At 40.1% G+C, this 27,803-nt stretch overlaps 1 protein-coding gene across 3 annotated transcripts in view; it reads right to left on the bottom strand.

Annotated features, from left to right (window-relative positions):
• LOC5568462 overlaps nucleotides 1–27,803 on the bottom strand; it is a 97,401-nt gene that overhangs the window by 15,094 nt on the left and 54,504 nt on the right. For 2 of the 3 annotated variants that reach the window (XM_021843686.1, XM_021843684.1), the window contains one exon: nucleotides 19,719–20,111. The exons of the other annotated variant lie outside the window; for it this stretch is intronic. In XM_021843686.1, the coding sequence (XP_021699378.1) occupies nucleotides 19,719–19,900 (182 nt within the window). In that variant the 5' untranslated portion in view covers nucleotides 19,901–20,111. The remainder of the gene's footprint in view (nucleotides 1–19,718; nucleotides 20,112–27,803) is intronic. 3 annotated transcript variants of the gene reach the window in all.

The raw sequence follows: 27,803 nt of genomic DNA, 5'->3' as shown, positions 1-27,803 counted from the left end.
TCTAATCTAATTCCGACATTTGATAGCATTGGACGGACAGCGTCATAAAGTCCAGAACGATGACGAGACTGTCATCGAAAGGGTTTCATTCAGAACATTTGAATTTCAATAATCACGTTTGTAACACGCTCTTTCTGATAAAAATAAACTATTTGTTGCATTCGAGGAATAATTTAATTAGTTGGATACCTTAACGTAAGTTATTGTAAAATGAAAACATTTAAAATAAAACATGTTGATCCACAGCTTGAAATGGCCAAAATTCGTATTTTACGAGGCGGATCCGAAACGCTGTTCAACCATCCAACAAAATTCAAGGTTAAGTCCACGATCGGATTAACCAACCGCGATGCCCTGTGAGGAGTGGATCAATTACGGATGTGCGGGAGTGGATGGCAACGTCCGGAAGGTCAGAAATTAGCGATGCGAGACATGCAAGTCATCGATTGCCTATCGCCCTCTACCACCAACCCTACCCCTGAGGACAACCCTGATGATCCCTTCAACGTCGACCCTGTCAATTGTGACTGTTGGGCTAGAGTGTCGAACACTCCGATGTCGTCTGACCTGCGGCTGTAGTCTTAGGCGATAGTGTTATCAGCCCAATCGTGAGCTGTTCCTCCCAGTTCTCCGAAAAAAAAAACAAAGGCTTCTCTTCGCAAATTACAGGAGCAACAAGCTCTTCTGGAACAGGAGATGGAATCTCAGCACATGCTGGAGCTGGCAAGGAAGAAGCAACATTAAGAGTCAGCGATTTCGAAGGTCGGAGATCAGATTTTGCAAAGTGGAGAACTGGATATGCCGACGATGACTACGATAGTCGAAGAGTCCGGAGCAGGACGAGCAGAAAAACGGACGAAAAGTGTAAACAATCAGTTCACGAACCTGTCACTCATACATCCAGTTGTGACAGAGGTTCCTGTATCAAAGGCAGCCCCGTTCAATTCAACGTCCACGCCAATATGCTTCCTTAGCCGAGTGGTTAGAGTTCGCGGCTACAAAGCAAAGCCATGCTGAAGGTGTCTAGGTTCGATTCCCGGTCGGTCCAGGATCTTTTCGTATCTTTTCGAAATTTCATTGACTTCCCTGGGTCATCGTATCATCGTACCTGCCACACGATATAAAAATGCGAAAATGGCAACTTTGTTGAAGAAAGCTCTCAGTTAATAACTGTGGAAGTGCTCATAAGAACACTAAGCTAAGAAGTAGGCTCTGTCCCAGTGAGGACGTTAATGCCAAGAAGTAGAAGAAGCCAATTTCCAGAACGATAATAGACAACCAGTTCATCGTATGCTCCCATTTCGGCTCCCGTGAAACCCAATATGACCACGGCACCGATGTCAACAATGCCTTCGGTGTCATCAACGTTTTGGCCAGCAGCCATGCCGTACAGTATCGTACCATCACTCCCTTTCCAGGCACCAAAGTTTGAATATATGAACCAAGGAGCTATTCCGAGGAGTCGAGTGATGGCTTCAATTCCACTACCAACAATGGGGGATACACCGGCAGCTGCAACTACAGCATGCAGTAGGGTGCCGAATCTCTGCGACCATCTTGAGGCTGCGGGTCAAGTGGCACATTTGTGCAACCCAGTGTTAATCCAAGAGTTCGTCGAGAAGGTTCCGAGGCAGTTGCGCCTGGATTGGGCGTTGTGCAAGCGGCAGTTTCCAGCAGTTGATCTTCCTACGTTCTCAGCTTATTTGTCTACACTTCTCGTAGCCGACTAGGAACGAGAAGGAAAAATAAAGGAACTTACTTAACGCTCATGGAGGTGTAGGAATCAGCAAAGAGATCCCCGTCATGGAAGCCGGAGTCCTCTCCATTAGTACGGTGTCTAGCGTGTGAGGATCTGCAGCATAAAGTTAAGGATTGTGCTATTTCCAAGAAAATTTATCCAGAAAGTCGTTAGAAGGTTGTCCACGAACACCATTTATGTCGGACGTGCCTGGTCGCTGGCCATGTAAGTCACAATCCAGCTGTGGCATAGAGAGACGTTCAATGCGTCATCATCATTCTCCACAAGCAAAACAGGCCAGGCGAAGATGAAACGAAGGACGGTAACGGGAGAAACAAGCGATCGGGTAAACGCACGTCACGCGCAGAAGCATTCTGTTCTTTTCAAATATCTACCTTAACGCTTGTACTGGAAAGGCAGATCGGTGGAAACGTTTTCATTGTTAGACGGCCATGACTCTGGTACAGAATACGGTGGCGAAAGAGCTCGGAATTGACGACGGAGAAGATCTCCAGCTTTGATTGACATGAACAAGCAACGTAACACTACACGAACTGAAATCTTAGCGGATTCCGATCGAGATCAGCGACGCCATGCAGTCCGCAAGATAGGGGAAGGGGTGGTAAAATGAACACCTTAAGGATATCATCTTGTTTCTGATAGAAAAACGAGGACTTTGTAAAGTTCTATCGCACAACATCAAAAATAGGGATGTAATCTATAGCAGCGACATGGATTCAGATTAAAATAGCTGCACTATGTGGTAAAATGAACACCATGCAAAAAACGCGAGCAAAACAAATATTTCTGAAAATTTTCATTGCCCCACCGAAAATACATCCATTCAAAAATATTTCTAAAGGTATCAGATTTGACATCATATCATAACGATATTCACCTCACTGAAAAAGCCGAGCTAAAAGTTACGTCAGTTCTAATTTTCAAACGTGGTTTTCTAAAATCTTAGTTTTGGTTGATATTTTCACTTCAATAGACCATTTCCGTCAGATCTAACCCCCATTTATTGTATTTTTCTTCGAAAGACAATCATTTTTAATGAATATTAACGCTCTCAGATTTTGTTTATATGAACTCCTGATTTTCTTACAAATTTTTGAAAACATGGATACTCACCACATTTTGAAAAATAATTCGAGATGCGGCACAGTTTGTTCAACCCTATGGGTATCAGCGTGGTGATTTTGCAACAGTTTTTCGATTCCACCCCTGCATTGGGATGCTTGTTTACATTTGCAAACGTCAAATCAGGTGCGCGCTCAAACTGACCGTGATCCCGGTCAGGGCGCCCCAAACAGGAGCGCCACCGAAACTACTCAAACAAACGTTTTTATACCAGGTTGGAACTGGCGCAATCCGTTCTGAATCACAGTTCCAACTCCAACCCGATTCAAGTCTTCCTTTAGCAAAATATATTTTCCTCCACAGATTCAAAATTCAAAACCACCCCCTAACAACAAATCTCTCATCCACCCAGCAGTTACGGTACTGCTAGTTCTATTGAAGACTATTTTTTTACTATTCATGCCGACAAATGCCTTAATCTATCTGTTGGCTGTTGATCCGGAAGATTGCCGCCTTGAAGCCTGATTTGCTGCTGAACAGGAATCGCTAAAGAAATTTCTCGCCGATTCCTTGCAGAAATTTTCTACAATCACTCCCGTTTGAACTGACATCTCTTTTCAACTGCGTACTGCAATCAGAAAAAAGTGCTTCCTTGATCGATTCCTTCCAGGAATTTTCCATGCATCAAGATAGGCCAAGAAATTACTTGTCAGCAGCGAATCAGGCTTGAGCGGCTGTTGCTGCCTCTAGGCGGGAATCTTCCGGCATATTTCATCCCTTCAATCCTCGTCGTCACAAAGCAGAGAGATCAGGCATCTGTCGACTACAATCCTTGCGTTACAGAACCGTGTAGTGTTCGCCGGGTGCGGTCATAACCGGCCGAAGCGGAGAAGGTGATTTCCGCGGTGATTACGGAGACTTCAGGAGCCGTGAAGGAAGGAGGGAGCGAAACCACAACGGAGCCCATTATGATGAATGAAAACATAAACAAAAATCATCTGGTCATGCCAGCTGATCGTAAATTCACCCCAACGTGGTGGCAAAATCATAGGGGAAAAAGGGGTATGCATTTTTTCGAGGTGAAACAAATTGTAGGGGACCGAGGGGTGAACTAACGTGCCGCAAGTTTTTCATTGTTTTCTACTAGTTAAAGGCTCCAAAACATATCGGTTCCTTAGGAAAGTTTGTTCAGTAAATTGACAGAAATCATATGAGCCTATAAAAAAAATCACGGAAATGGTCTATTGACCTACGTATGAACTCGAACACTCAGATTTATGCTCTAAATCGTCCGTGCGAGATAAAAATTCATCGAAATTTGTTTTTTCTCGGTAAACGGCATGGTGTTCAGCGTTTAATACATGAGAGGGTCAACCAACGGTTGGGTTGGACAATATCGGGAATGGATGTAGGAAGTAATCCCACAGCCAGCGCAAGCTTCCACATCAGCGAATGTACGAAAGATCTTGACATGCACGATATGGTAAAGGAATTCTTCACCGTTGAGGGCTTGGAAGTAGCCGATTTCAAACGTCTAGAGAGTGATTATGACAAGCGTGCCCGATCAATACTGGCGCCACGTTTCCTCGGGGTTTGAAATGGGACTTCTGTGGCGTTATGACCACTTCAAGTTTCCTGACAGTTTCGGTATGGCCAAGCTATCAGGTATCAGAAGGCCGGCTCCAAAGGCACGTTCCCCACCAGTTGGGAGATTTGTGCCATCGCCATATTTGAGCCTATTTCATCATCTACCCGATGGGAGAGGAAAGGGAAGGGAAAGATGGGAGGAAATAGGAGTGGGGTCCCTTGCAGAGGGAAGATTGCATAAGCGAAATGAGAGCATGTAGCTCCATACCACAATGGGTTCGAACAGCGCCCTAAAAAGGGCACTGCAAAACGCATGAGCGTAAAGAGAGCCTATAGCTCATTACCACAGCGAGTTAAGAATAACAGAGTGTGCTGAAGATTCAGGCTTCTGAATTCAGTTTCACTTAATAAGTGTTTACCAAGTAATTTTAATCGCATTTGCGCAAAAACTGAACAGTTACATATCAGGTGATACGAAGTTCCATAATCGGAGTCACAACTATCACACACAAATGAGTAAGCACTCTGAATATTTGCCATGTGATAGTTGCGTCGGCAGTGGCCTGTCAACGCTCTGACCAAGAGACTGCAATTCTGCTTTGACAGATTTGTCAAATACTTCGCCACCCTTGGAGATGGCTCAGTAATGTACAATTTTGTTTGACGACACGACTCCAAACTAATCCAATATTGCTTGTGCTGTGTTGCCGCCCAGGAATTTATCTGAAGTTTCACCCAGCACTTGGAATTGGAATAGCCGGCTCAGGGCCAATGAAGTCATGCGATGCTCCATCGCGAGCTAGCTCATCAGCCAATTCATTTCCAGCGATGGAAGAATGGCCAGGTACCCATACAAGGTTTACAGCGTTGACTGAATTCAGTTCCTCAATTTGAGTTCGACATGCGATAACAAGCTTCGACCTTGAGTTGGCCGAAGCAAGAGCTTTTGTAGCAGCCTGACTATCTGAACAGAAGTATATGACTTTACCCATTACGCGCTGTTGAAGTGCTGATTGCACTCCACACATAAGAGCAAATATTTCCGACTAAAAAACGGTGCAGTTCCTACCAAGTGAGTAAAACTGATTCAGCCTTAGCTCACGAGAATATACATCTGCACCAGCTCTACCTTCAAGAAGGGAGCCATCAGTGTAGCATACTACAGGGTGATTACTAATTCCTGTCAGTAAAGTAAATGATCGTAGATAAAAAAATGTATGTATGAATTTTAATTTCCAGTGTATATCCTGTTTTGCATGTCTATAAAGTTTATTTTGACAAAGTAAAGATTAAATCTTTTTTCATTTACCTTAGTTTTTAGCCATATGTGTTGTTTTAAAGGCATTGCACTTGGCACGCACGTTTTCCACAGATTTGTATTTTTGACTAAACTCCGCTGGAAAAATTGCTTGATTGAAACAGCATGTTACCACAATCTCTAAGACTAACTAGGAAATAGCATAAGACTGATTATGGAAAATTTTAGCGAAAAAAATATGTCATTTTTGGTTAAAATATATGCTTTTGAATAACGTTCGTGTTAACTGTAATGCTTATGAAACCACGCATGTGGCTGGAAATTGAGGTAAAAAAATTAATATCATATGTATGTATAGCGAAGATAAATGTTCTAGATGTCCAAAACTGGATATGCACTGGTCATTAAAATTCATACAACCATATTTTTTCTATGATTACTTATTTTACTGACAGGACATAGTAATCACCCTGTATATTGTTTGATATACTTCTTTCCAAATAGCCAAACGTCCACTCTTCCCATGAAGGGAATTGTGTGGTAAATGTCCTGTAAGGAAAGTGAGTAAGGACCATTTTATCCCAATTCACCAAAAGTGGAAACATCGAAGTGTGTGTAGATCTACGATTCACTGGATTTTTCTCCAGTAGATCCAGTACCCATAAACGGTAAGAACAAGAAAGTGCTTCTTGTTTAAGATGTATGTGTAATGGCGCAACGTCGAAAAGGGCCTCGAGCGCTGCTGTGGGAGTTGTAGAGAACGCACCAGACATCGCCATCAAGCACATCTTTTGGAGATAGCCCAATTTTGATTGGATTGTTCTCACTTCGCCCTTTTGTCATTACACAAGCCATCCATATGCCAATATTGGTCGAACAACTGTTGTGTAATTCCGGATTTGATATACTTGGGTTTGAGGCCCCAGGTTTTACTAAAGAATTCCCGGCATTGACCGAAAGCCATGCAAACTTTTTTGACTCTGAAATCAATGTGAGGTGTCCATGAATGTTTGGAATCGAGAATGACTCCGACATATTTTACTTGATCAATCACATTAATCTCATTGCCAAGAAGACGTAAAAGTCGAATTCCATCGCCCCAAGTAACACACATAGGGTCAGTGTTCCCTTAGTGGACAGTCCCCTATAGTCGCACTAGTGGCTTTTTACGGCCGTTTTGCTATGAATCTTTTCAAAATATTTTTTGACATGAAGGTCAGGAGCTATTCATCTGAGTACCATTGATACACAGCTTAATTTTGTTCAAAAAATGATCGAAATAATTAGTTTTGCTTAAAATTTGAGCTCCCTTGCGCCTATAGTTAACCTATTGTTCCTATAGTAGCACTACTGAGAGAAACTATTTATTATTATACGAAATAATTAATGAATTAATTACTTTTTTTACATCAAACGAAAGCTTTTGATCCACACTGTCAAGGAGAAATATAAAAGCTTTGTAAAAATACGGTTTTGATAAGTATTTTGTCAACGCCGTGATGCTAGTGCTACTATAGGAACAGAAATTAGAAATAGTGCTACTATAGGCACATGTATTCCTATAGTGGCACAAGCGATAATAAATACTAACATATGAGTTTTCGCAGTTTTCATATTTTTCCCACAAAACCAAGATAAAAAGCTTTCAGATGATGTAAAAATAATGACGCTAGCGTTATTTTTCGATTTTATACGAATATTTGTTCTTAGCTATGCGGCTATTGGTACATCGACCCTAGTATAATTGAGTACATACATGACCAATTAAGGTTATATAAAAGTTAATGATGCTTAATTATAACATGTGTGCTGCTCGGGGCGGTTTCGTCTTTCCGTAAAAAGAACAATAGATGTTCTGTAGCGTTATGGCCGCTTCAACTTTCCTGACAGTTTCGGTATGGCCAAGAGGCTACTAGAGTGTTTCGAGCGGCAGAACCAGCACTTCATGACAGTGTCCATCGACAAATCAGCGTATATCTCGAGCTACATACACCATGCTACTCCAAAGGAACTGAAGTCAGGCCCGGCAAAAGTTTCGTACCTACCTTTGGGAGCAGTGCGAAATGCCAGAAAACCGGAGAAAATACGCCTTGTGTGGGACGCTTCAGCGAAGGTCAAAGAAATATCTTTCAAAAGCATGATTTTCAAACTCCATTGTTAACAGTCTCTTTCGGATTCAGTGAATGGAGGGTAGCCTATGTGGGGATTTGAAACAAATTTTTCATCAATTTCGCATCTTGCCCAATGATGCACAGTCGCAGAGATTTCTATACCGCAAAGACCCCACTCAGCCCATTCAGGTGTACACAATGGATTTAGGGACCTTTAGGTCGACATGCTCATTGTTTCATCATATTTATTGTGTGAATGTATTTACACAAGTAACAATGAAAACTGAACAGTATTGGCTGTACTTGCTGGTTAATGATGTATATGGCTGAAAACGGTGATAGCTGAACACTTCGTTCGGTCCGCACCGGGCCCCGGATTCATAGGGGCCCCAGAATCGTGGATAAAATTCTTCATCCCAGTGAAAAATTAGTTTTCGTTGAACTAACTGTAAACCATCAATGCATAATCAGGTTGAGATGATGTTTGAATTTATAATTTATGAGGGCCCCTTGATCAACTAGTATATATGATATTGGTCCGTTTATTTCAAACACAATTTCAATCTTGTTCTTCTTTTTTCTGGCGTTACGTCCCCACTGGGACAGAGCCTGCTTCTCAGCTTAGTGTTCTAATGAGCACTTCCACAGTTATTAACTGAGAGCTTACTATGCCAATGACCATTTTTGCACGTGTATATCGTGTGGCAGGTACGAAGATACTCTATGCCCAGGGAAGTCGATAACATTTTCAACCGAAAAGATCCTCGACCGGTGGGATTCGAACCCACGACCCTCAGCTTGGTCTTGCTTAATAGCTGCGCGTTTACCGCTACGGCTATCTGGGCCAATCTTGTAAAACAGTTTTTTTAATCACTTTGCCTTCAAATAAACATATCTAAATATTAGAGGCCCCAAAAACCGTGGTTCTATTAGGTCCAATGTTAACTTATTGATTTGTGTAGTGTCTACTACTTGAAATGGTTCCAACAAGAATTAAAGCATATGCGATAATTTATCGTCAAATTCTCTGATAGAGCCACGAGAAAGCTGAAGGTTCAACAAAACATTTAAATCAATAAAGTTTTGTGATGTAAAAACATATCCATGTCTAATATAGCTGTCTGAGATCTACTGGTAAACATTAAGAATACTTATTTGAGGATTACCAAAAATGGTTAGAGCAAGGTGGGGCAAAAGTTCGACCTTAGTGGTATAATCAAAGTTTCCAGGAAAATAATATCAGATGAAACAAAACAAATACCATACAGCGAACCTTCAACATATTGGCTATAACTTTGCTGAACAAACCTGTGTCAAAATGTTTACCCATTTTTAGTTATAACAGTTTTAAAATTGATTGTCTTAAACGAACTTTTGCCCCACCGGTGGGGCAAAAGTTCGAATCTAGTGTGGGGCAAAAGTTCGTTGGCTAAAACACAAAATATCAATACTTTTATGCCAGGCATACTTTATACCAGCCGTAAACTTATGTTTGCCGAAAAATACACACTAAATTTTCATCAAAAAATGCCCAAAACAGGGTTAATTGTAATACACCCAAAAAATAGCAGTTTTTCGCAAAACTAAGTGAAAATGTAAAATTTTGGTGACATTTTTCGCATGATCAGGCAAATTTCGCTAAATTTGAAGATAATATGTAGATTTCAGGAAATTTGAAAAATTTTCCTTGGGTTTATATACTGCTTCGCGACTAAAAATGGGTGAACCAACGTGCGAAGTTTGATTTTTGACCAACTTCGCCGCGTCGCAACTCGAATCTCAATAGTGCGCATAATGCACACGGTTGAGAGCATAGATGCGCACTATAGCGAAGTGACTCGCGACGCGGCGAAGTTGGTCAAAAATCGAACTTCGCACGTTGGTTCACCCATTTTTAGTCGCGAAGCAGTATACATGGGTCGAACTTTTGCCCCGCAGATTCGAACTTTTGCCCCGCTATGGGCCATAAATTGATTCCAACTATTTATGGAAAAACTAATACATAACTTTTCCAAATCTCAATCGATTTTTATGATACTTGGAGTGAAAGTCTCTTACTTGAATAGCATTCGAACCACCATGACATTTCTATGTTTTGATTTGATTTGAGCTAGAAATCTTAAAAAGAAACTCTTGCCCCACTCGAACTTTTGCCCCACTTTACTCTACTGGTAAAATTGCTAGAAGAAAATCTGCAGAAACCAGTGAATCAAATTGTCATCAAAATAGAAGAAAGACAAACATCAAAGCAAGCATGCTCACAACCGTTTGTCTCAACTTTCGCGGATTAAGGTACCGTGATGCATCATTATCCGGACACTTAAGCAACGCCGAAAGTTCAAACGCTATTTTAAACATGTTTCTGCCACATTTAGAACTAGTGTTATTGTTATTCACATAGGTACACGTCTAAGCTTTGTATCATGGACCAAAAAAATAGTTAAAAATACAAATATAACATGTAAAACGTTACATTACTGAAGCATGTCGTGTTCTTAAATCCGGACACATGCACCAAAATGCCGGACGTTTTTGAATCGAAATCCGGACAGTAGCGTTTGGGAAGTCATAACATATGAAAAACTAATAAAAGACATATAACTCAAACCTAAAATCTTCAATGCAATAGAATTCGATGCATTCATATGCTTAAAAATATATGAAAGGCCAAAACGTTGAAGAAAATTACTATAGTTTTACCTGCACCCCGTGCCAACAGCCTGCAGTTTGGGTTCACTGAAATGATCCTCAATATTAATACTTTTCTTGCGTAAATCCATTATCTGGTAACTTGTTACACTTTTTGTTTTGTTATTGTACAGTTTTACACCAATTCACATTATAATATTTTCCTAAAGCTCAATAAATATAAGGTTTTTCGATGCGTCCGGATTAATGATCACTAGGCTATAAATCCGGACAGCGTTCGAGGCAGCCTAGTTTCAGACCGAACATGCTTATTTGCACAAGTTTTCCACTCTTTCGTGCACTACACTCCAACGCTATTATTCCGAACACTTTTCAGAGACGTACAATATTATAATTGCATGATTGCGTAGCTTCATCGTAAGTCGAAAGTAGCTAACGTTCTTGTCGAAAACTTCACTATTGGATTTGGTGCTTTGGAGGAACGACATTCAACTGGTGGGGCCGCTTTGTTTTTATTTTTAATATTTTATTGCAAAGAATTACTAGATGAAACCATGAGTTAAAATGAAGAGTAATATTGAAAGCTATGAATATAAATTACAAACCTACATTTATTGTTTAATTTTATATTTAATTTGCTAAATACTATCAGTGTCCGGATATTGGTACCGTCCGGATTTTGATTCACCACGGTACAATCAAATGAAAAATTGTCTTGACAATTACCGTGATGAATCAAAATCCGGACGGCACCAATATCCGGACACTCTTTCAATATTCATTACTTTAACGATGACAATCTACAATTATCTGGTAATATTTTCACGTATTTATAGATTTATTCTCATTTCATCATTTACTAATAATTTGCAATCTAGTAAGCTTTAGTTTTGGTTGTGTGGTTTTGGACTAATTCACCGGCGTTGGTTCATTCGTGGAAGTGTGGAAAAATTATAGTTTATCTACTAGTTTTGTTCGGGATGCTGAATGTGATGATAGATTGTTAATTTTTATAAGTGAAAGTGGTGATTTTACGTGTAATTTAATCATTTTAAGAACAAAAATATGCTGTCCGGCTTAGTGATCCAGTGTTTATATAGCCGGACACAAGGTGATGTCGTCGCATATCTGCAGTGTAAACGAATATTTGTCAAGCGTATTCGTAGAAAAATTGAAGTTAAAGTTAAAAACAATATAATCAGTGATAAGACAATAATTATGCACAGAAAACCTGATAAAAACATGATTATTTCAGTAACGCTGCAGCATAGATGTAGCATCGAACCGCTGGTAAGGAATACAGGTAAAAATAACAAATTTCTTCTTAAGTTGTGCTTTTATAGTGTATGATCCTCCTTCTGTCGGGTGTGAGATCACTGCGTCCATATTTTTTAGAACTATTGTGATACCGTTTTGATTCATATTACGGACAGCTTCAAATTCCGGACACTCTCGTTTGTATGGGAAACATTTCACACGAAATGTTTCAATTTTCGCCGTCCAAAAGTTCTCATTTTCGAGGCTCGTTTTATTAGGTTTTTCCATAAATATCATTGCAAATTTATAATGCCCAACTACCTTAGACGTCTCTTAAGTGGTTGAACGATTTCAATTGATGATTTGACTGTTCCATTAATGATTATCATGAGCTGTCCGTAATTCGAATCAAAGCGTCCGGAATATGAGGCAAAAATGAGGGAGCGTCCGGAATAAGAATCATGAAAAGGCCACACGTTTTGATTTATTTAAAATTATTCAAGTTGCGGACGCGTATTCTTTACCCACCATCCGAAAGTTAAGGGCTTCCGACGCTCGATAACGTTAAAAAATCATACAGAATGATTTATTTTGTATGGTCCAAGCTGGGTTATACTTCACTGAGGCCTTAAGTGTCCGTAATATGAATCAAAACGGTATACCCTTTTGCTTTTACAAAGACCCTCAGTGGCGGGAACGCCACCGGAATACTTTGCGCGGTGACTGAACTTTTGGCCATCTGCCATTGATGGGCAGAAGTCCTAAGTTGCAGCATTGTGAATCCCCCAATCTGGTACGATCAGCCTGATAAAGCAGACCACTTCCCTGGGAGATGCGTTCCAAATATCGGCCGGCTCCAAAAAGGGCTTGCCAAATATTTTGGATCTTCGTTGTATATGTGCACTGCAGGAGCAGAGAAGGTGTTGTGAGGTTTCGCACGTTTCACTACAGAAACGGCAATTTGGGTTTTGGATGGCTCCGATCTTTTGTAAATGGTATCTGCTGGGGCAGTGTCCAGTTATAAGACCGGTGTAGGTGCTGAGGTCCCTTTTGTTGAGACCAATGAGTTTTTATGTTTGTTTCGAATTAATTGTGACGAATCTTTTAGATTGATTCGCATTGGAAACTGTTTTCCAATTGGATATAATTTGCCTGGACAACCAGCTGTTCAGTTCAATATTTAGTGAGCAGTTTGATATGCCAAAGAATGGCTCAGGACCAATGAATGTATTGGCCGATCCATTCCTGGCTAGCTCATCGGCAATTTCATTACCCTCTAGACCCGTATGCCCGGGGATCCAATATAGTTTAACTCGATTGCGGATGGCTAGGGTTTTTAGAGCAAGAGCACATTCCCACACTAATTTTGAGTTAAAAGTGTAAGCTTTCAGAGCATGAAGAGCTGCTTGGCTGTCGGAGATAATACAGATTGTGGCATTTCTGTAATTCCTCTTTATGCTGAGCTGCACACATTCAATGATAGCATACACTTCAGCCTGAAAAACTGTAGGCCACTGTCCGAGAGGGACAGAGATTTCGGTTCTTGGTCCGTGCACTCCAGATCCAGAACGTTTGTTCATTCTCGATCCATCAGTGTAGAATTTGATTGAACCTGGAGGAATACTCGGTCCACCTTCTTGCCACTCTTGGCGAGAAGGAATGAACACCGTATATGATATGTCATAATTCACAACCATTTCCATCCAGTCACTGCATTTTTCTACAATTGGATTTATAGAAAATTCGTTTAGTATGCTTAGGTGACCGGTTAAATCACCTGGCAGAAGGTTTATTGATCGTTTTAGCCTCAGAGCGCTTTTCTCAGCATCCAGCTTTATGAATTGATCTAGCCGGGGCAGATTAAGCAATGCATCTAGGGCGAATGAAGGGGTGCTGCGAACTGCACCAGTAATGGCGACGCACGCGGCGCGTTGGATTTTGTTCAGCTTGGCTCTAGCCGTAACCTCGCTTGTTTTTGGCCACCAAACAAGGGAAGCGTAGGCTTTTCTAGGCCGAACGATGGTTTTATATATCCACATGATCATATAAGGTTTTAGGCCCCACTTTTTACCACAGGTCTTTGAGCAGACCCACAGAGAATTGAGACCTTTATTTACCATGTTTTGAAGATGTGTGTTCCAATTGAGTTTAGCATCAAGCGTAATGCCAAGGTATTTGACTTCATTTGAGTAAACCAATTGTGTTTGATTAAGGAAAAGAGGTTGCAGCTGTACCTTTCTGCGCTTTGTGAAAGGAACAATCGTAGTTTTTGAAGGATTTATCCCCAGTTTCTCTTTCAGACACCAGGAGAGCGTGTAATCGAGAGCTGATTGCATTCTTGCAAGGACAACGCTTTCAAATTTGCCGCGTACAATGATGACAACATCATCAGCGTAGCCAACAACCTCGAATCCTCTTTTTTCCAGGCTATTAAGTAGATCATCCACCACTAGAGACCATAGCAAAGGTGAAAGTACCCCTCCTTGAGGACACCCCTTTGTGGCCATGACAGTGGCGCACGATCCGCTCAACTCGGATGAGATTCGGCGATTTGCTAGCATCCCAACTAACATTAGTGCACAGACAAACAGACGTCACACTCTCACCATTGGCCATCGACAACCTTTTTAACGGTCGGTTCAAAAATATGGTAGGTGGCCGATCCACCACCCGCAGCGCTCGCATCGTTTTTGTTCGTGTTTGACGTTTGCACACTACCGCCATCTGTTGGCCTATCGGCCAAACACACCAATTTTAGCATTGGGCGTACATGTCCTCGTGACTATGATTTTGATCGACATTTGTTCTAAGTGTTACGTCTGTTTGTCTGTGATTAGTGCAAATGTAAACATTCTCTAGGCCCTCTTTATACGGCTTTATGCTGAGTAAAGGCGTTGTACATACGAACGAAAGCTTCTATGCGATTCTTTTACCAACAAATCTGGCGAATCTACTCAGCTACTTTTAAGCTGTGTTGGCAGCTCTTATTCATACCGATCATTGCTCTATCTCGACAGTTATACGACAAGTAGCTGTGTAACATCTTCGGAAGGCGCTTTCTCAACCATTTCGCAACTGTTGAATAATTATTATACAGCTTCGCTGTATTATCGATTAAATTTTATTTTCAAGCTGTTTCACAGCTTCCGGAATTCATATCATAAGTATCTGAATTTAATGTCCCCAACGTTACCTGCCACCGCTCGGAATCGAACCTACGATCTCTGCATCCACAAGTCTCGACGCTGTCCTTGTTGCCACCACAGTCTATATCGAAAGGCAAAGAAAACACACCGTTTTGTTCTACATCGAAAACGGTTCACACAATATTTTATAATGATCGTAAAAGATGCCATAGCCGCGCTTACACCGCTTCATCAGGCTGTAAAAGGGTGCGAAACGTCAAACGCAATGTTTACATCCAATAAGCTGAGTAGATGCGCCACAAGTTGTTGTTTTACAGCATACTGCTGTATGCTCGCTGTATAACTAACGACAAAGCGCTTCTTAAATATATATTGAGCAGCATAACAAATCATATTGTATAGAAGCAGCCGGATTGATGATGGCGAGTTTTATTCCACATCATTAGGTTGCTATCTTTTACGGTGTTGAGTTACAGCTGAGTGAAAGCAGCAAAAGCGATAACTGACGAAATTTATTCAGCTAAGATTTGTAGCTGCAAAACGTTTGCGTTACAGCTGTATTAACGCTTATCATTCTATTTTTGACAGCTTTCATTTTTTGCTGCGTTCGCTGCTTCAATTCAACTGTTATACAGCGCAAAGCAAATAATCTTGGCTTATAGCGCTAAAATTGTTAGTTGGGATAGCATGTACCCAGGTAGCAATGCATGGGTCAAATTTCCTCCTATGCATTTCTGACACTATAGACGAATAGGAAGCGTTATCGAATGCACCCTCAATGTCAAGAAATGCCACGATGGCGATTTCCTTTGCATGAAAAGTTTTCTCGATCTTGTTGACTAGCATGTGTAGTGCTGAGATCGTAGATTTTCCACTTTGGTAAGCGAATTGGTATTTGGAAAGAGGCATTGCTTCCATAAATTTTGAATTTATGAACTCTCCTAAGACCTTTTCCATTATTTTAAGCATCACTGACGACAGACTTATCGGTCTGTATGCTTTGGGATTGGTTTTGTCTTTTTTTCCCGGCTTCGGGATAAAGACAACTCGAACTTGACGCCAGTCATCTGGAATATGTCCTAAGACTAAACTGGCCTTAAAAATCTCTATCATGGGAGGAATAAGCGTTTGCTCCTCTTTCTGGATAAGCGCTGGGAAAATTCCATCCATGCCAGCAGATTTGAATGGCTCAAAGGATCTCACTGCCCTTTCCACCCTTGCTCGCGTAAAGGCTTCTTTGGCAACCTTCAATGCGTCTCTTTTGGTACTTGAGTCCCATGACAGGAGCTCTTGTTGACCAGAGACGCCATGTCTGTTGCCATTAGCGTTCACGATCGCGTCAGGGATTGAATCAGGGAAGTGAGTCCTCAGCATTTCACTCAGTGTTTCTGTGGGATCCACAGTGAGCGAACCGTCAGTCTTTCGGAGAGTTCCCAGACCATTGGAGTGGTCTTTCGATAGAGTTTTTTGAAGTCTGTCAGCTACGGGAGTCTTCTCAATGCTTTCACACATGAGGACCCATGATTTCCGCTTAGCTAGCCTTATTTCCTTGTTGTAGTCTGTCAGAGCCTTTCGGTATAGGCTCCAATCAGTAGAGCGTTTGGCACGGTTGAACTCCCTCCGTGCAGTTTTCCTAAGCTTTTCAAGATGGTTGTTCCACCAAGGAACATCTCTGCTCGACCTAACAGTTTTAGTCGGACAGCTTTCTTGATATGCATTAAGAATTTTGGTTTTTATAGAGTCAGAAGCCATTTCTAACTCTAGTACTGTTTTGATATTAGGATTTATGATGTAGTCTTCGGATCGGAGAGTGGCTGAATAGGTTTCCCAATCAGTCTTCTTAGGATCTTTAAACGATTTTGCAATAGTTAGACCCCCTTCCCATTCAAAGACTATGTGTTTGTGGTCTGACATAGATATTTCATCAGAAACATGCCAGTTTGTTATTTTGTGGGAGATGGACTGACTACATAAAGTCAGATCCAGCACTTCCTGTCGTATGGCGTTTTCATATGTAGGCTTGTCACCTGTGTTACATATGTCTATGTTGTTTGAGGATAGAAACTGTAAAAGGTACTCACCTCGAGGATTTATATTTGTACTTCCCCATACAGTGTGATGCGCATTCGCGTCACATCCGATGACAAGGGGAATGTTTTTTGTTTCACAGTAAGAGGTTAGCGCAGCAATCTCTGGAGGAGGAACATCTTCCGCGTCGCCTGGAAAATAAGCCGAGACCATGACGATATCAGCCTTCCCTCTAGCGGTAGGAACCTCCACCCTGACTGCTACGATGTCGCGTTTAATGAATTCTGTAATTGGAAAGCATTTAGTGTCATTGCGTATTAGAATAGCTGCTCTTGGAGAGAGCTGGCTGTCATCATATACCAACTTGCATGAGTTTACATGAATACCCTGTATTCGAGATTGGTTGACCCATGGCTCCTGGATAAGAGCCACAGTGAACAGTTCTTTTGTGAATCTCCGGCAAAGCACATCCGTTGCGCTTCGAGCATGATGGAGATTCACTTGAATGATCCACTGCTCTTAGATGGCACCAATCTGCCACCGCTAGAGCTAGGAGTTTGGTTGGAGCTTGAATCTTTAGAGACAGGCAGACTGGCCTTTTTAATGGGGTTTGATTGTGGGTTTTTGCTAGAGGCTGCCTTAGATTTCTCTTGGGGCACCCTATTAGTTGAATTTTCGTTCGACTGAGTGGTTTTGCCCTTTATTTTTCTCAGCTGTATTTCGCCAAAGCGATAGTTGAGGATAAAGTTGGATTTTGTTAGGTTCGCCATAGACGGCCCATCAACCGTAAATATCCACTCGACATGGATATCGTTTGGTGTGCTTCTTTGGAGAATACGCCAACTAGAGGTTGTGATCTTGTTTTGACTCTCGATGAGCGTTTTTATGCGCTCATCACAGTATTTTGCACTTTGTGGAAAGAACGCACGAATTGGTTCTGGACGCTGAATTTTCTCCTCGTCCATTGCTTCCAACTCGGCACCTTCCCAAGGGATGAGTGAAGGAGTTATTTCTTTTACCCAGTCTGCAGTCTCGAGATCCTTGCAGACAAGAACCATGTATCCAGACTTGTAGAGCAGGTTGCAGAATTTTGGTTTCATCGGCTCATTACGCTGTTTCTCCACTTTTAGCAGCAGGGCCTCCTGAAGAGCATCAAGCTGAGTCGTGGAAAGATGGGATGTGGGAAAGTGTTTCGGAACAACTCCGACCTTCCTACGATTGGTCATGTCACTGTAGCTATGACCAGCCGTTTGGTTTTCTCCACTATTTTGGTGACCGTCACTTGACTGCTGAGCCATTGGGCCATCGTGGTTGGATTGCTCAGCTCGATCTCTGGGATCCAGGCGTTTCTTGGTTCGTTTCTGCTTGGGGACGTCCTCACTGGTAGCCGAGTTGTCTAGGTCCGTCCTGCCACGTTTAGAGGAAGCTAGCTCATCTTTGCCCTTCCCAAGTTGAATGAGGGCTTCAGATCGACTCACGCTGCTCTGCATCAGTGCTTTAAACTTCTTCCTTTGTCCTCTCGTGAGGTTTATTTTTGTCGTCTGTTGGTCATTCGCGTTGTTCGGATGATATGAAGGATCCGTTTTGGATTTTGTTGCTTACTTCGGTTGCATCGGTAAGCATATCCTCCTGTGAACTTGCGAGTAACTGCTCTTCGGTTAGCTCAGTATTGCTCTGCACGTCCTCCACTACCATTGGCTCCGACTGAGAGAGGCAGTCGACACCTTCAAGATTGTTGTTGTTTTGATTTGTACTCATATTTGTTCCCACGAGTCGCTGGGGAATAACGGTCCGCTGCATCATTGCCCCGCCATAATGCAGTAAGAGCTACATGCTGGAGAGTTCGCCCTGGTGCTCTCCAGGCTCCGTTAGCGATTGAGCATATTTTAAACCCCCTCAACCATTCATCCATCAGCACGGGTCGCATCACACCTTGGGATTGGGGTTACCTGATTAGTAGATTTTTACTACAGGATCAGGCAATCCGTAGTGTTATTCTTAGCCAGTTGAGACAACCACTACCGACACTACACGGCACTAGTGTATGATATACCAAATGCAAGTACTGTGTTCTCAGAAAAGTTATTTTCTATCTGTAACAATGTTTATTCTGATGAGATTCGTGTAGAAATGGTCAATTTAATTGAAGCTGTCCGGGTTTTGATTCATAAGTGTCCGGCTTATCGATTCATGTGTCCGGGTTTAAGAACACAACATTCTTCATTATATCCGCGATTTACATGCTATTTTTTCCATTTTCGCAAAAATTTTCATCGTTTCCATGAATATTGGAGCCTAGAGTATTGTATGAAAATCACACTTTAATTAGATAAGACAATAATGTGTCGAAAATTAAGTTGCAACAATTGATGCCTCTTAAGCGTCCGGATATTGATGCAGCACGGTACAGGAGGCAACAATGTTGCAAACTTTTCAACTCGTAATTAATCAGTTATTTTAAACATAGAATCGAACTGGTTTCATGGATGCTGTTTGATAATGTACTCCCTATTAAGGATGTGCAGTGGTATTCTCTGTAGAATTAATTTTTGTAGTTTTAAATAGAGACTTCAAAAACGGGGTAACGTAATTTATTGACTTCAAGTCTTTCATCTTTTATTACACATCATGTATTTATTTGTGTATTTTTTTATCATATGCACGAATGAAACGTCGAAAAACAACTAAACTGAAAATTAAAGACATCATTATTTATTAAATATTTCATAGGATAGATAAACACTTAAGATTGAACCATTTCACTGCACCGTTATATAAATCAGTGAACCCAAACTCTAAATATGAACACGGTCACAAAGATGCGCAACGCACTGTAAAACACAACATGCTAATTTACCTACCGCGGTGTTGAAGGCCGATGGAAAACCACGTTCTCGATAGAAGTCGAATAGCCTTGAACTATTTCCTTGTTTAATTCCGGATCGGGAAAACGCAGCACCAGCACATTCGGAGACTTGAGCAGTTCAATGGCCTTTGCTTCCACTAGCAGAGCCTTGGTTGCATCACTTCGGTTCCAGTTCATCGGTTGATGGGATTTAGGGGACGAAACTGCAGAAGACGGCGAAGGGTTCGGTTTGGCCGACGTAAACGTGGTCAACGGCTGAGGCTGCGGTTGTTTTGCGGGCGACGATGGCAGATGTTGCGACTGTTGTCGGCGCTGGTCCTCACTCGACTGATTCTGAGGCTGCAAATCATCGACTGGGTCGTGGGACGATGGGTCAAAGTCGAAAGAGCTGAAACAATTTCCGGTCTGTATTGATTTGCCATTATAAAGCGAAATTTAACAGAGACACATATCACCAAAGTGTGGTGGCGGGATGAAATCTGCGTGCATGCCAAAAAATTAACCGGAACGTCGTCACTCACAGAGAGAGATGGTATGAGAGCTGGGACGACAACTAGAGAACAAACCAAGCTGCAAAATGTATACATGTGCAATTGCTGTACTTTTGGCATAGAATAGCATTTCAGTTGGAGTACTATATACTTCACTATATGTGAGTCTCGTTGATAAACTTGAAACTGACAAAGCATGTTCTCTGTTGAGGATTCATTTAGACCACGTTGAGATTCGTTCGGAATTTTGATGAGGATGAATTTTAATTTAACCTAAAATGCACAAAAGCATAGTAGGCAGGGCTGTGCATTTTCGAAAGCATTTTGTGAAACACGAAGGCTTGGTTGTGTCGTCTCGATGGTGACGAACAACTGCGTCGCTTCGTTCTTCGTTCCACACTCATTCGTTTCGTTGCCCGATTGAAAGCAACGAACAAGGAAAAGTTAAATGAAAGAGGCATTTCGTTTCATTTGATTTCATTGAAATCCATCAAAATGTTTAAAATTGAATTTTACCTATTTTTCGCAACAATAATGTATGTAACATGTTAAGTAATAAATTAAAATCTATGCGGGCCACCACGTCCTTCATTTGAATTAATCAGCTCCTAAATTTAGAGACTACCGATTGAAAGACCAGCTCGCTGCGGTGAGGCTCTGATTTATGACGCGCGATGCACAGGCAGCAAGAAAGAAATGAAAGAGTACGCTTGCTGTGATGAAAGGAAAGGTTTGTCGGATTGAAACGAAACAGTAGAGTTTCAAATGAAAGGCAAGCTTGAGTCAGTCAGTTGGGGACTGAAAATGCTTTCAATGAAATGAAAATGTACGGCCCTGGTAGGATATAAGTGCACGACGTTAGATCGATAGATTGTACCGTTGCCAAAAAGGTAAAGGTAGCATTATGCATACTTTCAAGGTAACTTAAAGCATCCTTCCGTTAAATAGAAACTTGAGAATGTACGTTTGCTCTAGAATCCGACAAAAAGCAACGAAAGTTATAATTGGATCTGCAGAGGTTTACACTTAATGTTGCATACGACACGTGTGAAAATGACCACCTCGGATTCACTGTAATCTGAATAACTATTTACTATGGATCTGGATCCAATATGTGTTTTTTTATTTCTTTATCAGTATCATTCCATACATTACATTCATTTCTTATATCTAGGTGTTCTGTGTTATTAGACAACACTATCTTCCTAATTTGGTATAATAAAATTAAGGGTTTTTTGTTGACAACATATCACATTTTATTTGCGTAGTAGTTATGAATTTTTACAGGTGAGTTGATTTCACCTTTCAATCTACTTAACCTAAATATATAACGCATTAATTGTGGTAATAGATGATTGCAACGATTTTTGTCTAAAATTATTAATTATTTTATTTGACATTTGTTCCAATGTTTCAACATCGGATATTCTATGTAACTCATTAGTACCGTTTTGACTCATATTCCGAACACTCAAGACCAACAGTGACTTCAACTGCATCTGGTAGGCATAAATTAGCTGATATTCGTGTAAATTCTAATTTCTTCATAAAGTCTAACTGTTAACTGTTGAGAGTGCCGTTAAAAATGTTTGTTCAAACTTGTTTAGTATTGTTTTTACGTAAAAGTTTGGAACAACATTTTGATCCAAATGCCGAACACTGTGTTGATTCTGTCTCATATTCCGAACACCTTGATTAAAATTCCGAACAGCATGAATAAAACGTGTCCAAATGAATAATTTCGGAAATAAATTTATTTTAGCTACTTTTACTGACCTCGAACTAGAGAATCATCACTACTCCCGAGGTATAAAATAGGTTTGCAGACGTTAAAATTGAGTTGCAAGTGACTGCTATTTTCTGATAATTTGGTGACATATTTCAGCGAAACATTTCAACCTCATAGCCAATGTTGCTGAACAACGATCGGAAACGCGAGGCACGATGAATTTTCGTAGGCATCAAAACAGAATCTGCGAATAAACACAAACAACCATTCGGGCGCTTCATTCGTTCGTGTTTCATTGTCGGATCGCTGTTTCTCCAGACGCTATCATCGGGTGATTTTCCATCGCTTGGTAATGTGAACGGTACGATCCACGCCGCCTGCTCTTCGCGAAGAACAGAAAAATATTCATTTCGATCATCTTCATGTGGGCTTGCAACAATCACGCTAAACTTGCTCCGCTCAAAAATGAGTGCCGAGCGCACAAAATTGGCCTCTTTTCGTGCAGCACAGATTCTGTGTAAAGGGGCTGTACACAGTTTTGTGCAAACGGTGGTAAACAAAACTGAATGAGTGAATTGCGCACAGAGGAGGAACGCTTGGAATGCGGAATTCGTTTCCATTTTTGTTTTGCTTCTGAAAACATTAAAAAAAAAAACATTCCAATTTTAAAGATTTTCAGAGATTTTTTCATTTGAATAGCGGAAGCAAATGGGGAAAAAACTTTCGCATTTGCGACCACCTTCCGGCTTTTCGCTTGAAAACATCTCAGAAAACTCCCCATCTTACCAACGGCCAACTGTTTGCTGCCACGCGGGATATCATTGACAGTTCCCTTTCCATCGATCTCGGACAGCCGAAGGCGAAAACGTCGGCAACTCACAGAATTAGTGCGACCTACTCAGAATTTTCACTCAGTCAGCTAGTTCTGCATTGGTTGCCTTATTCTGTGTAGTTTTAACACATGCGCTGCGTGGAGCTGGCTTAGCGTGGAGTGTTTGCTTGGCTTTACGAGAAGAAGCAACCTTGCAATGAATCACGAGAATGAACAGCACGTGGATAAATGAATCCTACGAGGGGAGAGGCTTCGCGAACCACTTATCGGTGTGTTCATTTTGCTTCTTCGACGTTGCATCCGTTCGCTTTTTGCGATGCTCTTCGTGACGCAAAAATGAAAAACGAATTTTGGCGAATGTTGGATCGCGAAGATGCGTCGATCATTGTTCACGAAGAAGATCCATCGCAACCCTGCTCATAGCCATACAAAAACCGAGTGTTCGGAATATGAGTCTGTTCGGAATTTGAGACAAAACGGTACCTGAGACGAGACTCGCGGAGACGGTCATCTTTTTCTGCGATTGCTGAGTTTTTTTCTTATTACACTCGGTGTTTACATCAATCTTGCGCAAGCCGTTCAAGCTCTCACATGGCCATCTCAGCAGAAAGCTATTGCGTTTGCATCACACCGAAGCATAAACGGCATGTTGAGTGAAATTTCATGCCAGCAAACGTAGCAGACATTATAAATAAATAGTCTTGTGTTTTGATTTATCAGCCTCTTTGGAAAAACTGCTCCGCTGATTGAGGTATTTTTATAATAGTTTATTTTGAATATAATACTTTACACTTTTACAGCCATAAAAATGACGGGCTGCATTTGACGTTTCGTGGCAGCAGAATCTGGGCTGCATATGACGTTAATATTTTCCCTCTTCGCGAGTCTCTCTCAGATTAGTACTATACCAGGGAGGAAGCCTCAGAATCATTTTCAAAATTTTATTTTGAATCCTCTGCAGAGCTTTCTTTCAGGTATTACAATAACTAGTCCATATTGGTACAGCTTACAACATGGCAGGCCTGAAAATTTGTTTGAATATCAAAAGCTTATTTTTAAGACAAAGTTTCGGTTTTCTATTAATAAGGGGATAGAGACATTTTACATATTTGTTGCATTTTGCTTTTCTAGCATGAGCCCTAGATATTTAACTTCATTTGACCAATTTATTGGAACCCCTCTCATCGTGACAACATGTCTACTTGAAGGTTTCAAATAAAGAGCTTTGGGTTAATGTGGAAATATTATTAGTTGAGTTTTGGAAGCATTAGGGGAAATCTTCCATTTTTGCAAGTATGCAAGAAAAAATATCCAAACTTATTTGCAATCGACTACAGATGACACGCAGACTTCGTCCTTTGGCGGAGAGGCCTGTGTCATCCGCAAACAAAGATTTTTGACATCCTTGAGGTAACTGAGCTAAGTCAGATGTGAAAATATTGTATAATATTGGTCCCAAAATGCTGCCTTGAGGAACACCAGCTGAATGACATGAAGTATTTCAGACCTGGTGTTCTGATAATTACCCTGAAGTGTACGATTTGACAGATAACTTTGAATTATTGTAACAATGTATGTTGGAAAATTAAAGTTTTTTTTTTTAATTTTATAATCAAGCCTTCATGCCAAACGCTGTCGGATGCTTTTTATATATATAGAAGAGCAAGACCAGTAGAATAGCCTTCACATTTGTTGGAACGAATCAAATTTGTTACACGTAAAAGTTGATGAGTGGTCGAATGTCCATGGCGAAATCCGAACTGTTCATTGGCAAAAATTGAATTTTCGTTGATGTGGGCCATCATTCTGTTCAAAATGACTATTTCAAAAAGTTCACTGATGGAAGAAAGCAAACTGATGGACGATAGCTAGAAGCTTCTGCAGGATTTTTGTTTGGTTTTAAAATTGGTACTAATGAATAAATGATAAGCTACTTTCTCAAATTTTCTTGGTGAGGATGTAGAAAACTCCATAACCGCCAGGAGTTTTCATATTTTTGAATTTTTTTAATAATAGTTCTCACTTCTTCCAAATCAGTCTCTCAGGAATTTTCGAAAACGTCCTGTTGATTGAGAATGTTTTCAAAGCCCTGAGTAACTTGATTTTCAATTGGACTAGTAGGTACTTAATTAAAATTGTGCGCTTTCAAACTGCATAACAAGTTTTTGAGCTTTTTCGCAATTAGTTAGTAATAATTGGCTTCTGAGGTTTTTTCAAGATTTTAGATAATTTCCAAAAGGGCTTAGAGCTAGGGTTCAATTGAGAAACCTTATTTTCAAAATTTTTGTTTCTTAATTGTGCAAAACGTTTCTTGATTTCTTTCTGCAAATCCTGCCATATAATTTTCATAGCAGGGAATGCGTTGAAATTGCCTTTTTTTTATTTCTTTATTAGTTTCATTGCAAACATTACATTCATTTCTTATATCTAGGTGTTCTGTGTTATTAGAAAACACTATCATCCTAATTTGGTAAAACAAATTTAAGAATTTATTAACATTTTTTTTAACAACATATATCATTTCATTTGCCGTAGCAGTTCAGATTTTTTACAGGTGAGTTGATTTTACCTGCTTATAAGAGAAAAAAAAATAACGATTTTAATTTACTTAACCTAACTTAACCTAAACATATAACGCATTAATCATGGCAATAGAAGATTGCAACGAATTATTAATGATTTTATATGACATTTGTTCCAATGTTTCAACATTGGATATTCTATGTAAATCATTGGTACTATACCAGGGAGGAAGCCTCAGTATCATTTTCAAAATTTTATTTTGTATTCTCTTCAGAGCTTTTTTCCTGGTATTACAACAGCTAGTCCATATTGGTACAGCATACAACTTGACTGGCCTGAAAATGTGTTTGAATATCAAAAGCTTGTTCTTAAGACAAAGTTTTGTTTTTCTATTAATAAGAGGATATAGACATTTCACATATTTATTACATTTGGCTCGAATGCCCTCAATGTGATTTTTTAAAGTAAAATTCTTATCTAGCATGAGCCCTAGATACTTAACTTCATCTGACCAATTTATTGGAACCCTTCTCATCGTGACAACATGTCTACTTGAAGGTTTCAAATAAAGAGCTTTTGGTTTATGTGGGAATATTACTAGTTGAGTTTTGGAAGCATTAGGAGAAATCTTCCATTTTTGCAAGTATGAAGAAAAAATAACCAAACTTTTTTGCAATCGACTACAAATGACACGCAGACTTCGTCCTTCGACGGAAAGGCCTGTGTCATCCGCAAACAAGGATTTTTGACATCCCTGAGGTAACTGAGGTAAGTCAGATGTGAAAATATTGTATAATATTGGTCCCAAAATGCTTTTACAGGAAGTCTTTCAGATCTGGATTTCTGATAATTAAACTGAAGTGTACGATTTGACAGATAACTTTGAATTATTCTAAAAATGTATGTTGGAAAATTAAAGTTTTTTAATTTTACGATCAAACCTTCATGCCAAACACTGTCGAATGCTTTTTCTATGTCTAGAAGAGCAAGACCAGTAGAATAGCCTTCAGATTTGTTGGAACGGATCAAATTTGTTACACGTAAAAGTTGATGAGTAGTCGAATGTCCATGGCGGAGTCCGAACTGTTCATTGGCAAAAATTGAATTTTCGTTGATGTGGGCCATCATTCTGTTCAAAATGACTATTTCAAAAAGTTTACTGATGGAAGAAAGCAAACTGATTGGACGATAGCTAGAAGCTTCTGCAGGATTTTTGTCTGGTTTTAAAATTGGAACAACCTTAGCATATTTCCATTTGTCAGGAAAATATGCTAATTGAAAACATTTGTTAAATATATCGACTAAAAATGATAAGCTTTTTTTCTGAAAGTTTCTTGATGAGGATGTAGAAAATTCCATCATCGCCAGGAGCTTTCTATTTTTAATTTTTTCTAATTATAGTTCTCACTTCTTCCAAATCAGTCTCACAGGCATTTTCGAAAACGTTCTCTTGATTGAGAATATTTTCGAAGTCCTGAGTAATTTGATTTTCAATTGGACTAATCCTAAATTAAAATTGTGCGCGCTTTCAAACTGCATAGCTAGTTTTTGAGCTTTTTCGCAATTAGTTAGTAATAATTTGTTTTCCTCTTTCAATGTCGGTATTGGCTTCTGAGGTTTTTGCAAAATTTTAGATAATTTCCAAAAGGGCTTAGAGCCAGGATTGAGGAATTTTATTTTCAACATTTTAATTTCTTAATTGTGAAAATCGTTCTTCAATTTCTCTCTGCAGATCCTGCCATATAATTTTTATCCAGCTTTTTACGCTCGCCATAAAAACAATATGCTATAAAATAGTTGACAGATGCTGACTATCAGCACTGAACTGAAACTTGGAAATATATCCTCAGCATGCCTTGACGAATAGTCAAATTTCATTGTTTTTCTTTCTGTTAATGAAATGAAAATTTTGTTAGAAATTGCGGAAATAATCTTATTCGTTATTGAAGAACTCTTTATTTTATTTTAGGCTTAAATAAGTTGGTTGACCATACAACCCAACAACTTGAAGGAGAAGTATAAAAGGCCTGGCTTAGCTCTTTGAATTTCGCAAGACCAAGGCTTATAAATTTTTGAAACAAAAAATATGGATCAAACATTGCACGGTAAATGTCCGGGCATGGCATACCATTGGTACCTCGCGTACCTGCATAAAAATATAAAATAAAATAGACCCCTTTGTGTGGTCCTTAGCCTCTTGTCTAGAAACTCCTATCCCTACCTCCTCGTGGTACTGGCCGGGACACGAGTAACCTTGGAGAAGATCAGGTAATCAACCCCGCACGCTATGTCTAAACCAGCAGATTATGCAAATCGGATGTACCTCGGATTTTTTTTCCACTAGAGGTCAGTATATATTCATAATCGAAAGGTTTTTAAAAATACCATCGGTGAAATTTTGATTTTTTCCACCTTTCTTTTTTTTCATAAACAGACTATGAAAGTCAATGAAAATCACGTTTTCCTACACATTTCAGCCCATACAAAATGTATGGGAAAAATTTC

This window comes from Aedes aegypti, chromosome 2 (assembly GCF_002204515.2).
Source record: "Aedes aegypti strain LVP_AGWG chromosome 2, AaegL5.0 Primary Assembly, whole genome shotgun sequence".
In the NCBI taxonomy this organism is placed as follows: Eukaryota; Metazoa; Arthropoda; class Insecta; order Diptera; family Culicidae; genus Aedes; species Aedes aegypti.
This window is presented reverse-complemented; position numbering and strand designations above follow the sequence as displayed.